At 49.0% G+C, this 11,703-nt stretch overlaps 7 protein-coding genes across 7 annotated transcripts; 1 reads left to right on the forward strand and 6 right to left on the reverse strand.

Annotated features, from left to right (window-relative positions):
• Positions 1–102: 102 nt before the first annotated feature.
• On the reverse strand, positions 103–915 carry CUT1 (separase/separin; the record flags this gene model as incomplete). The annotated part of the gene is made up of 3 exons (XM_044823979.1): positions 103–525; positions 583–654; positions 706–915. The coding sequence occupies 3 exons, from the start codon at positions 913–915 to the stop codon at positions 103–105; spliced, it is 705 nt and encodes a 234-aa protein (XP_044682470.1).
• A 2,370-nt stretch (positions 916–3,285) lies between these two features.
• On the forward strand, positions 3,286–4,012 carry J7337_006316 (uncharacterized protein; the record flags this gene model as incomplete). The annotated part of the gene is made up of 2 exons (XM_044823980.1): positions 3,286–3,820; positions 3,978–4,012. 2 exons carry the CDS (start codon positions 3,286–3,288, stop codon positions 4,010–4,012), a joined length of 570 nt encoding a protein of 189 aa, XP_044682471.1.
• Positions 4,013–4,944: 932 nt separating this feature from the next.
• Positions 4,945–5,517, reverse strand: J7337_006317 (uncharacterized protein; the record flags this gene model as incomplete). Its single annotated transcript, XM_044823981.1, has 2 exons — positions 4,945–4,958; positions 5,052–5,517. 2 exons carry the CDS (start codon positions 5,515–5,517, stop codon positions 4,945–4,947), a joined length of 480 nt encoding a protein of 159 aa, XP_044682472.1.
• Positions 5,518–5,735: 218 nt separating this feature from the next.
• On the reverse strand, positions 5,736–6,582 carry J7337_006318 (Cutinase transcription factor 1 alpha; the record flags this gene model as incomplete). The annotated part of the gene is made up of 2 exons (XM_044823982.1): positions 5,736–5,983; positions 6,030–6,582. 2 exons carry the CDS (start codon positions 6,580–6,582, stop codon positions 5,736–5,738), a joined length of 801 nt encoding a protein of 266 aa, XP_044682473.1.
• A 1,510-nt stretch (positions 6,583–8,092) lies between these two features.
• On the reverse strand, positions 8,093–9,439 carry J7337_006319 (uncharacterized protein; the record flags this gene model as incomplete). The annotated part of the gene is made up of 1 exon (XM_044823983.1): positions 8,093–9,439. One exon carries the CDS (start codon positions 9,437–9,439, stop codon positions 8,093–8,095), a length of 1,347 nt encoding a protein of 448 aa, XP_044682474.1.
• A 550-nt stretch (positions 9,440–9,989) lies between these two features.
• J7337_006320 (uncharacterized protein) lies at positions 9,990–10,620 on the reverse strand (the record flags this gene model as incomplete). Its single annotated transcript, XM_044823984.1, has 2 exons — positions 9,990–10,473; positions 10,523–10,620. The coding sequence occupies 2 exons, from the start codon at positions 10,618–10,620 to the stop codon at positions 9,990–9,992; spliced, it is 582 nt and encodes a 193-aa protein (XP_044682475.1).
• Positions 10,621–10,716: 96 nt separating this feature from the next.
• J7337_006321 (uncharacterized protein) lies at positions 10,717–11,586 on the reverse strand (the record flags this gene model as incomplete). The annotated part of the gene is made up of 3 exons (XM_044823985.1): positions 10,717–11,238; positions 11,295–11,507; positions 11,560–11,586. The coding sequence occupies 3 exons, from the start codon at positions 11,584–11,586 to the stop codon at positions 10,717–10,719; spliced, it is 762 nt and encodes a 253-aa protein (XP_044682476.1).
• Between the last annotated feature and the right edge of the window lie 117 nt (positions 11,587–11,703).

Genomic DNA, 11,703 nt, shown 5'->3' on the forward strand with positions numbered 1-11,703 from the left:
AAACCAATCATAACAAAGAGCGAAAGGTCTCGCTACTACCTAGGGCCCCGGGTACTCTATGGTAAGCGAAACGTTTTCACTACTATTGGGCCAATAGCCCAACTAGATAGAGGTCGCAGCAACGCGCTGAATGAGGAACTGGGGTGCAGGTCCAGAGGCATCAGACTGATAAGCCAGATGAGGAGCAGCAACAATCAAGGATCCAGTGCAAACCAAGTCTCCGAAGTTGCAGAAAACGAGGGTTCGCTCTCGTGGGTAGTTTGGAATGCGGCCGAGATTTTGCAGGTTTTTGGTGTATCCGAACAACACTGTGCCGACGACCTTGTTGCGGACAGAAGTGCTGAGATCCTCAATGCTGGCTGCAGCAAGAGCAGCGCCTTGACTGTACCCTCCGGCAACAATCTTGGCAGAAGGGCACTTTGAGTTTGCAAGGTTGAACAGTCCGATCATCTCTCTGATGGCTGCCGAAGAGGTTCCTCGAGGAAGGGCGTTGTCTCCGAGGGTAGCACGGTAGGCTCCACCAACCTATGATTCAAGCAGTCAGGAAGTTGAAACGGGATATTATGTAGAGAAGGTACTTACTCCTTGGATCCAGACTCCGTTGCTACCGTAGTTGCTCTCAAGCACAGAGGCAACACGAGGACCAAGTGTTCCCTATCAGGCCAGTCAGATCAATCTCAGTCGCTGGACACAAACAAAACTTACCAAGTTTCCAAGCTCAGTGGAACCGCGAGCGTAGATGAAAATAACAGGGGGACAAGCAGATGAAGCGCCGTTGGAAAGATCATCGCGAGTGATGCTTCCGGATTGACGTTTCTCGAGCTCGGCAAGAACTTCATGCTCAGAGAGAGGGCTGGAAGTAGGCAGAGCGACAGACGCAGCGGCGAAGAGTGAGAGGATGGCGGTAAACTTCATGATTGATGTGAGTTAGTGATTGGACTGAGGTGTTCTTGTGAGTTGCCCGTGATTGTGGAATGATTGAGATGCTTGCGAGGTGAAAAAACTCATTTCAACGGGACAATCAGGTCTATTTATCTTAATTCCTCGACCTTCGCCTTCTTCACTGTTTTCCTCTATATTTACACTCAATTCAATTCATCGTCTTGCAATTTCTTCATCTCATCCGCCTACCTCCCAAGCCTTCTCCAAACCTCGGCTCCATTCCACAAGGAGGGGAAGCTCGTACACACAAACATCTCCCCTTCACTCATCATGAGACCAAGACCCCGCACTTCAGAACACCACCATCAGCCTCTTCAACGAATCACTTAATTAAGGACTGTATCAGGAACTATTGCACTAGAGTATGATTTCTCGGAGCTTCGTTACTCTGCATCGTTTTAGGAAATACCAACAAACTCTAGCAATCTCACGATGCGGAACTCTGCCGAGTTAAAGATCACTAGCTCCCTTGGTTAGTGTTGTTGAATGGCGGGAATATTCTAAAGAAGGGGCGCTAATCCAGGGTGAGATGATCTTGCGAAAATAGCTAAACACCATGATTATACCGAGGTCATCTTATTGGAGCAACTGGGGAAACGATCAGCGGATGGAGGTTAACAGCCAAGATATTACCACTTAGATCAATGATTTAGCGGTCAAAGACTCATAGTATTACTCATGTGTATTACTGCATGTAAGTCTGAACAGGTATTAAGACGATGAAAGAGAGAACCAACCTCGGCACATTAATTAAGTCGTACTTGGCAGTGAGCTTATGCGTAATTAAACCAATAGCGAGAGCTCGGGACCTCTTGGAAGTGCCTCATAACTTAAAGTAATCATTAGCCTGGAAACGTTGGTCAGACTTAGACCAGTGGACTACTCGGTTGTGTATTGTGAAATTCGAAGTGTTCATCCGGTCTCCCCCTCACTGCTATACTGTAGTTTTGCCTCTCACTGCGGCGTACTCATTGTTGAAGCTGCCCGGAGTATCTACCTTAAGGGCCAGACGTCGACGGTACCTGGTAGTTGTGCAGGGGTGTGCAATGAAATTACGAAAGGCTGGCTGTCCCCCTTTGGCACTACTGCTTCGTGGATGGCAAGAACGCAACGATTGCAGTCTGGATTGTGCTCCCGTTGGAGTGAACTAGGTTCTCTCTGCTGGAATAAGCTCACAGCCACAAATCTCAACTGCAATAGCATTTCTAGCCCACAACTGTATTGGAGTGAATAAAGGACGCAAATTGGGCTATGCCAGCAACTACTTAGCGGCCAGAGATTTGGGCTTGCTTGCTAATTGACATATTTGGTGTATAGTATGTGTAGGAACCGAGTCGTATATCATATTGCGAGGTGACTAGACGTGGACCTTAGATATAGGAGGGATGAAAAGTCGGTTCAGTGTCTATTCTGGATCATTCCTCTGGACCATGTTTCATGCTACTTTGTCGCCTTGCATCTTTGCATTAACTGCCCTCAGGCTCCTGATCTCAATACTGATATATGCATTCAAACAGGTAGAGACACGAAATCTGGTATTTTGCAAGCCACTCATTGTTTGGCTGTGGGGCGTGTGTGAGGCGCGTGATGTGCGCCATCAGCTGTGGAGACTATCAAATCAAAATAACAATCTCATAAACTCAGTTCGGAGCTTCATCTCGAGTTGAGCTCATTCATCACCTGTGGTCGCAGCCTAAAGCTTAACCTTATAGGCGGAAGTCATCCCATAGTTACTCGAGTTGAGAAGGTCTCTTACCCCAGGCTCCCTCCAAAAGCCATGGCTGGCCGATACATAATGTGGCTCTCATGACTGGCTGAGCTGTCCTGGTCATGCAATCTGTTCAAAGAGAATAATCTGGACAGGTAGCTCTTGAGGCAGCAAACTCTGTCGACTTGGCAGCCAATGAAGTCAAGTGAACCGGGCCAATGATTGATTGAGTTTGACCACAGTTGCTGTCACCGTAGAGCTTATTTTTGGGCTTCCCGTAAGCTTTGCACCCCACAAAGTTCTGACAGCAGGCATCCTCCCGTTTGCCAGTGCTCAACTGCTTGTCCATTCAAGTTTTCGATCATGATACCAACTTTCAGACACAAGCCTCATCCGCGAATGACGCATCTACCTACAAACCTAGATATCGTGCAACAAGGCCTGACCAGTTACTGCAGAATAAGCTTTGGTATGCTGAAACCTAGCTGATGACTCTTTTACGGGACGTCATGGGATATAAAACGCTGCCCCCTCTACATTCGCCGCCACAATCCAACTCAGCATCATCAAAACCAAGGATCTTTCGAGACAACAACAAATCACGTCCGACCATCAACACCCTCTCTGGTCCCATCATGATCAACATACGATCTCTCCAATCTATCTTATTTTTCGTTTCAGCTTGTCTGGCGACAGATGTCCACGTTGCCTGGCGTCTCGAGCATGAAACGAAGGCCTCAGCATTGGTAGCGGTAGACACCAATGGCACTGTCATAGCGGAGACATGTGGCAGCATCATTCACGCCAGGGACCCGATCGACTTCTCATATCTTGATGAAAACGATGGAAGTGGTAAATTCTTCATTGGCAATGCCACCTACATGGTTCACAGTAACCCTCTGTGGTCTGGTGGACCTGCATGCTCCCGCACCTTCGACCAAGATCACACTCTTGTGCAGTGCTCAGGAATCAGCTGGGATGCTTCTGATGCCATTGTTGACGAGCCAAGAGACTGCTTTGCTAAGGCTCCTACGGATGGCGAACTGATGGACCTTCAGAGCAGAGAATTGGACGAGACGGGTCAGATGCAGAAGCGAGGCTGGTGGCAGAAGTTCAAAGAGCATGCGCGGCAAGGCGCGGCAAGGTCTAGGCTAGAGCTTGTTGGCGATGGTAAGTGTTGACCAACTACCCCCTCAATATGACAGTCACTAATGCGACTGCACAGGCAATCCTCGCCAGCATTACTACCACATACAGATATCGGTATGACAACACCCCTGTGTCTTGGCCAACAGTATATTGTAACAATTGTACTGACAAAACCCAGGAAACCATAGACTGCGGCCCAAGCTCGGGCTGTAGCGTGGGCAGGTCAGATACGGAGTCCCGCACTATCTCGGCCAGTTACAACATCAACGGCCCGGAGAAAATCTGGGGAAGCATGAACTTCGGCGTCAGCAAGTCATGGTCAACTGGCAATTCCTACACCTGCAACGGGGTCAAGAATGAAACGGTCTGCATTTGGTACAACGTCGCCCACACGACATGTAAGTTACCTGGCATGTAATACGTACCTGAGATGATGCTGACCAAGATCAGACCATGTAAAATCCTTTACGATCCCGTTTGGAGGATATAAAAACCAAGAAAAGGTGGAAGAATATGACATCTCGTCTCCCAATAAGGGAAACAAGGGTGGAGAGTACTACTGCGTTGTCGGTAACTGTACATTCAATGGTGATAATTGGTGGGACACGGTGGGTCGGAAAGGCGTTGCTTGAGATTGCGGAAGAGACGGGGGGCAATTGCATTCTCAGCTCACCTGTGAGTTTGCCAGGTTGGCAGTGTCTTTGTTAGTTCCGAATTGTGAATTACTGATTGAAACTCATATCTCATTGCTCTTAATCAAGCGTACCTCGAAGATCATTTGTAAGATGTATACGTGATGATTGCATCGCAGTCGTAGTTCATCAGTTATGAGGACGAACGTCGACTGTCGAGAAAAGTGTGGAGGAGTTTCACTCCGAATAGGGAGCTCAAAACATTTGTGACTCATTCAGGGCCAATCCCTTGCTTGGAGCTTCCCTCGATTTGTTGTCGGCACTTCGGGTGCATGATGGCGCTCTGAACTTTGTATCTGCCACTGACTGGCTTGTTAACCAATGTAGGGAATCTATGAGCATGGCTTGCAGGAACTCAGAGACTAAGCGGGGATCTGATGAGTGCTAGCGACTTAGAGGACTTGAGACTATTGACTGTTCACTGTGATAGCCACCATCATTAAAATTAACCTTCTAAGTATGGTTGTCTATGTATAATTCTGATCCTGGATAAACTGCGCCTGTTTTTGGTGCTGTTAGGCATTGGAAGTCAAGCTCCAGACTCCAAGGCACTGAAATACTGTAGTCTTGTTGACAGCCTAGCTGAAATTGATCCCATGTAACGACTGGTATGTCTGTTGTCGGGTTGAAGATTTGGGCCGTGTCCTCAATATAGAATGTGTCAGGCATGAATCCAGTCAGAGTAGCTGCAGCGGGTAGTAGACTACTATAGTCAATTTCCTTTTGGGAATCACAGACGCTGGGCTGTGGAGGATAGTGGTCGATGGCGGGATGCCCTTCACTGAAGCCTAGGACTACTGGAGCATACCCTTCGTGGTAGCTCGGTGTTCCACCACAATTTTGAAAGTCTTGAGGCTTTTGAGTATCTTCAACGTCCATAAGTAGGCTTCCATTGTTGGGGCTCCAAACCGGATCTGAAGCATCAGCACATCCAATATCGACAAAGACCTCGCCCTTGAGAGGCGAGCCATGGCTTGATCGCGACGGCTTCGCCTCACTGCTGAGACCTGAAATCTTCTCGATCATTGTCAGCACTGTTCGTCCCACCGCCCACACTTGTGCCAAATCTTTTATGGCTCCTAAGCAAGTGCTTAGTCGTCGGTGGGCCAGTCTACTGATTGACGGAGACGGCGTATTTGACACGTGTAGATGTATGACAATTGCTGAAAAAAGGCTGTGGACAATGAATGGGGGACAGCGACATAACTGTTGGCCGTCGCTGAGGGCTTCGATAATCGAGGTAATCATGTTTGCTGCGCGAACAGTGCCATCTGGTGATCCATAAGATTGTTTTGTGTCCTGCAAAGTCTTTCTGTTGCGCGGGGAGCTTGCTCGATGTAGCAGACAACGGGCGCTGAAGTAATGCAAGTATAGTATGCCAGACCAAAAGTGGTGCTTTGGTCTCTCCCATCGCATGGTGACAGGGCACTCTTGGTTCCATTGGGATAGTGCTGTGCCAATTGAGGTGATGTCATTGCAGTCTTGACCATGCCTGGATAACTTGGAGTATTTCGACGCGACAAGTCCGATCAGCCTACACAGCTTCACGTACTGGATGAAGAATTCCACGTGAATATAATTGGGTGGGTATGTGTCGATATTGTTCCCATCATGCTCAATGAAGTCATCGTCGGTTATCATATCGACGTCGCAATCGTCGAGATTGATGGATACTGATTGTCCCAGGCCAACAGCCAAAGCGCGATCTCGTGTAAATAGCGTCCACCATATTCGCCTGCGAAGCCTCTTTTCGCTTATCGACAGACCCGAATTTCCCATGTTGCGATGAAGACCGAAGTTCTGAGCCACAGCGATTGCGGATTGACTCCAATAAAACATGTTCTTGGATATGTCATCAGGCCCAGCCCAGTACCAACCCATCAATAGCATTGATTGAACCAAGGTCATTCGGTCGCGCTCGTAGTCGGCATCATAAAGGGCTTTTGCTCGTCGATAGAATGTCGCAACGGCAGTTGAAGTTGATCCATCAACTCTCAATTCCGAGTTCGTGCTAATCCTGGCGCCAGCCAGTAAGACACACTGAAGGAGCAGCATTGAAGGAGGATTTGTAGGATCTCGGTATTGTGACATGAATTTTGTACGATTTATAACAGGTACAATCGGGTGAACCCAAGAAAAGTAGGTCTCTATCAAGTCGTCGCAAAGCGTTTTCGGTGGCAGTACAAAGGCGCCTCTTCGTTTCAGGATTTGTATCTCGAGAGGGTCCAGCCCAGCAGGTATTGACAGCGCGAGTGTATCCTGAGGCATCGGGAAATGGACAAGGCTTTGGCTTTCGCGAAGGAGGAGGTCAAAGCCTGCAGATTCGCCAATGTAAATAACTTGGCCTGCCGATGTGATAGGCAGAACATTGAACTTTCTTGGTGGCGCAACTTCATCTTGCTGGGAACTTGGTTGATAGGCCTGAGAACTTGACGCCTGCGCACTGATACTGTCGCTTGGAAAACCTCGCTGTGCTCTAATCCTTGTCAGCACGTACGACAATGAAACGGATCAATGAGACTCATACGTTCTGTGCCCTCTTTTTCCGCGGCTGGTCAGAATGCTCACTAGGGGTTCCTCTATGCCTGGAACTTGACACTTTGTATTAAATGCAGCGCAATTGGTGCAGGGAATCCCTTTGCTCAAAGCATCACATCGAACCTTTCTTGTATGACACGTCTGAAGAATATGTGAGATTCATTACAAGATGAGTGGCACGCCAGGTCACCTACTAAGCAGGCTCGAAAAGATCGAATTTTGAGTTGTCTACGTTTGTTAATTCCACCAGTTCGGCTAGACGAGACTGTATGTGCATACCTCCGTTGTCGCGGTTTTTGAACTGATGTAGCCATGGTCGGTATCTGGAGAAAGGAAAATAAATGACGTTCAATTCCTGTTTGCAATAATAGGCGTAATATGCGTAATATGCAGAGCCCCTCCATCATTCCCAAAGTGCACACTAGCCGCGTTATATGTTGAAACACGGCCATCAGCAGACGAAAGATCGTCGCTCAGGCGCCTGCTCTAGCGCACTGAGGGCGCTTGCACTACTGTACCCCGCACTATCGGATGCTAATGTAGCCACTGTCTAGCTCCGGGGAGAGCTAGGAGGGAACGGTACGTGCCCCAGGGTCGGGTATGGCCGACTTTTGGGCCAGGGATAGGGCAATAAGATTCACCTCTTCGCAAATTTGGGACCTCGTAACGGGGAAAGTGGTGTCATGTTGGCTTCCCCTCAGAACGCTAGCCGGCAATAAACTTCAGCTAACCGCTTTCATGGCAAGGCCTCAGCTGTGCAAGGCTGCAGGGGGATACAATCTCTACAAAAGTCCCTGTTCGGCAGCTGGTATAGCCGGGTTTACTGCTTCCTGTACTCAAACCACACAAAAAGATCAACACTTATACAATTACCGTGTTTCATGATGTTGCGCTTGGCCACGTGCCGGGATCCCATCGGTAACCTCCTCTAATCAAGAGTACCATTCGGAATGAAGATATTTAGAGAGTGTTAAGAGCGACACTTGTTAGGCGCTGCTGTTTATTCAGACTACAGTGGTAGACTACCTAAGAGTGACAATGAGACCCTGTCTGGACTTGCCCTCTAGCCGATGATTGGACCAACTGGCTTTCCTACCAGGTCAACTAGGGCCTCAATCAAGGCAGCAGAAAGTGTGATTGAACCCCTCAGATCTAGGAGGGAAGACACCACGTTGCTGGTCTTGCACTGGCTTGGCCCCTTCCTACCATTCATGATATCCTTTAACCACGCCAGAGCCTTTCCAGCCCCAATGATAGCGAGTGAACCATGCTCTGAGAGCAAGTCTCTATCATACTGAACCTTGGTACCGCCAGAGCAGTAGAACTTGACAAGATCGTCAGTCTCCTTGATAGGGCTGACTTCATCCTGAATGGACTTGTAAATGAACAGAGGGATGCTGGGGTTGTGTTTGCCGAGAGCATTCTCGTCTAGAATGCCTTTGGCGGGTTCTTGTGTCAAGATAGCAGGATCTTTGAGCATTCCCACTACATCCTGTCCCAAGAATGAAAGAACATCGGCCACGAAGCATTGCTTCCCAACAGCGTCGAATTTAGCCTTGTACTCTGGCTTGACAGCAGCATCAAGTCCTAGTTTGAGGATCGGGTATTGCTTAGTGAGTCCGATCATACCGGGAGGGATGATACCAGCCAAAGGTCCCTTGTTGATACTCTTGATGACAGATGTGATGTTGGGTACAGTACCCCCAAGAGCAGCACCAGCGATGCGAAGCTCTGGAGCATAAGACTGCTGAAGCTCTGCAGCTGCAGCTGACGCGATACTGCCACCAGAGTATCCCCACATTCCGACGGTGGGGTTCTTGGAGATACCGGTGACGTTGGCAGAGTTGATGGCAGCTCTGATTCCGTCGAGCGTGGCATATCCAGCAAGTTTGTTTGCCAGATAGGCTGCGTCGGGACCTTCATGGTCTGGAGCAACAACAACCCATCCCTGCTCAAGAGCTGCTTCCATCAGCAAAAGCTCTGCTTGGGTGACGATGGTTCCAAGGGGTCCGCCGGTGGCAGAAGCGAATTGTAGGGCATACGAAGGAGCACAGCCGGCATAAGCTGCATCTTCAGCGACCTGGTATGAAAGGACCTTTGTGAAGTCGGCTTTGTACGGGACCAGGACGGTGAGGACAGTGGAGAGCGCCTTGCCAAAGTTGTCATTGGTTCTGTAGGAGATCTGCCAGGTGTCCTTTAGGTTGACAGGAGATACACCGAATGCAGCAATGGGCGAAGGTGGCTTGCGATAGTCGATGATGGTGCCGGGGGGATAGTCATTGATGTTATCAGGGACCTTGTAGAAAGAATCTTCGGTGGGGAGGATAGGCTGCTGTCGCTCCTGGACGGGGACAGACAGGCCTAGAGTGGAGAATCCCGCCACCGACAGCAGGATGAAACGAGGAAACATGACTGAAGCGATTGGACTTGGCTGGACTGGAAGTTAGTCAACAGTGGCTTGATGCAAGCGCCACAGTGATGTCAATTGATAGATCTTTTGATTGATGCCTTTATCTTAAAGATAACGATATTAAGTATAGTTAAATAGACATTTTTGTTTGCTACCCCAGACCAGTGCTCCGTCACGCCATGTGAATCCTCGGACGAAGCGATTCAGCTTGGCCTTACTCAGAGTGTCTTGATCCTGTGCAGAGTGACATTTACCCTCCACTACGGCTCTGGGCGCTAGCGAGCCTCTCCTTTGGACTTGGGGGGGTTAAAGGGCGATCCCTTCCCTGCCCGGTTGTTCGTCCTCGGCTTGCACGGGGATTGCAAACTCCGCCTTAGCGTCTATGTAGCCCCGAGCATCACAAGCTTCAGATCAAAATGTGCGGGGCGGATACCCTAGATTAAGCTCAGGTAGCTAATAAGACTCCATTTACTGAGTACAATCTTGTTGCTCACGCTCTTCCCTATTTGTCAGAGAACAAATGCATCACTGTTGATTCATGGTACGACAGCTATACACCCTCGCTCTGCCAGAGCTCCTCAATAGCATCCTCGGCATCATACCCATAGGCCCAAAGCTGAGTTACGGGGTCACTCCACTGATTTGTGCTCTCAACAAATGGCCGCCCTTCCACCTCAGCCCTCATTCCAAGATCCCTAGCCTGTTGTAGGGGGCCGTCTGGAAAGTGCCATAGCTTCCCGTTTACTAAGCTTGCAGACTGCATGCCGTAACTTCGACTCATTCTTTCCTTCTCAAAGACTCGCAGGGCTGTTGCGACTTGGTCCTTGTGCTTGATCTTTGAGATTGCTGTGGCTAGAGCAGCGCCGTCTTCTACGGCCATTGCGGCACCTTGGGACATGTAGGGTACCATTGCATGAGCCGCGTCTCCAAGAATCAGAAGCTTTTGACTTCTTGAGATCCAAGTTTGGAGACGGCTGCCGCTCATCAGCGGCCATTTGAGAGTACTCTTGATCATCTTGATCACCTTGAACAGCCTGATGATATTTAGTATCTATCGCTGCATGTGGATAGTGAGTGACTTACTTTGGATCCCAGTCTTTGAATGAGTCTTGCATATCACGGATTGCATTCTCGGCATTCCATGTACTCGGCGACGAATGGTCCACATGAGACAAGACCATGTTGAAAGAGTTGCCTCCAGCGATACAGTAGGTCATGACATGTCGGTCTTCCCCAATCCTTAAACGGTCAACATTAGCTGCACTGCCGAAGACATGTCACACGTACCAGATGTTGATCCCAGGCTTCTCGAGTAACCAGGCTGTGTCTTCATCCTGCTTCATCTCCTCTGTGTTTACCGTAGCGCGATAAGCCGCAAAACCAGTCTTTTGCGGTGGCAGGTCTGAGCCACCGAGAGCAACTGATCGAGCTTGTGACTTGACGCCGTCTGCCGCAATGACCAGATCGGCACGATATTCACGGCCATCATAAGTCTTTGCGGAAGGAATTGACTCGTCGTAGTCGGTGACCCTGCTGTCTGTCACAATCTTTACTCCAAGGTCTTCTGCTCGTCGACAAAGGGCGCGATGAAAGTCTGCACGATGTATGACATAATAAGGTGCGCCGTATCTGTCTTCAAAGTCTGGGGAAAGTCTTGTATATGCAATCGGATCGCCGTTCGCCCATCTTCGAAATGTCATGCTGTCTGGCTTCACGGCATATTGCTCGATATATGGACCGAGACCCCACTTCAGTAGCAATCTGCCAGAATTCGAAGGGATTTGGATACCTGCACCAACCTAGAGTATACACGTCAATCAACAGTTAGAGTATTGCATTGTGGATAACTACATACCTCACCCAGGGTAGCTGCCTGCTCCAAGACCGTAACCTCGTGGCCCTTGCGAGCAAGCGCAACAGCAGTGGCTAAGCCCCCAAGTCCTGCACCGACAATCAAGATCTGAAGCTTGACTTGAGGGTCGGGAAAATGGCCATTACCGTTAGCATGCTCGGCAGTTTGATGGAGTCTCTCCAGGAGATTAACGGATCGTGAAGGATATGCCGTAGCCTATTGGAGTGAGACATTGATTCGTTTCAGTGGAGGGCGAGTATACACGTACCGGCTGAGTAATCTTGTTCTTGGCCATTGTTGTTTTGGTCACATGTATCTTTTGGACTCTTGAAACTGCCTGCTCCTCGAATGATGTACTTGTAAGTAAATTGTCAGCAATGCACAGATGAATTATGTAGTTTTGTGCTGTATT

Source organism: Fusarium musae, chromosome 4 (assembly GCF_019915245.1).
Source record: "Fusarium musae strain F31 chromosome 4, whole genome shotgun sequence".
Lineage (NCBI taxonomy): Eukaryota > Fungi > Ascomycota > Sordariomycetes > Hypocreales > Nectriaceae > Fusarium > Fusarium musae.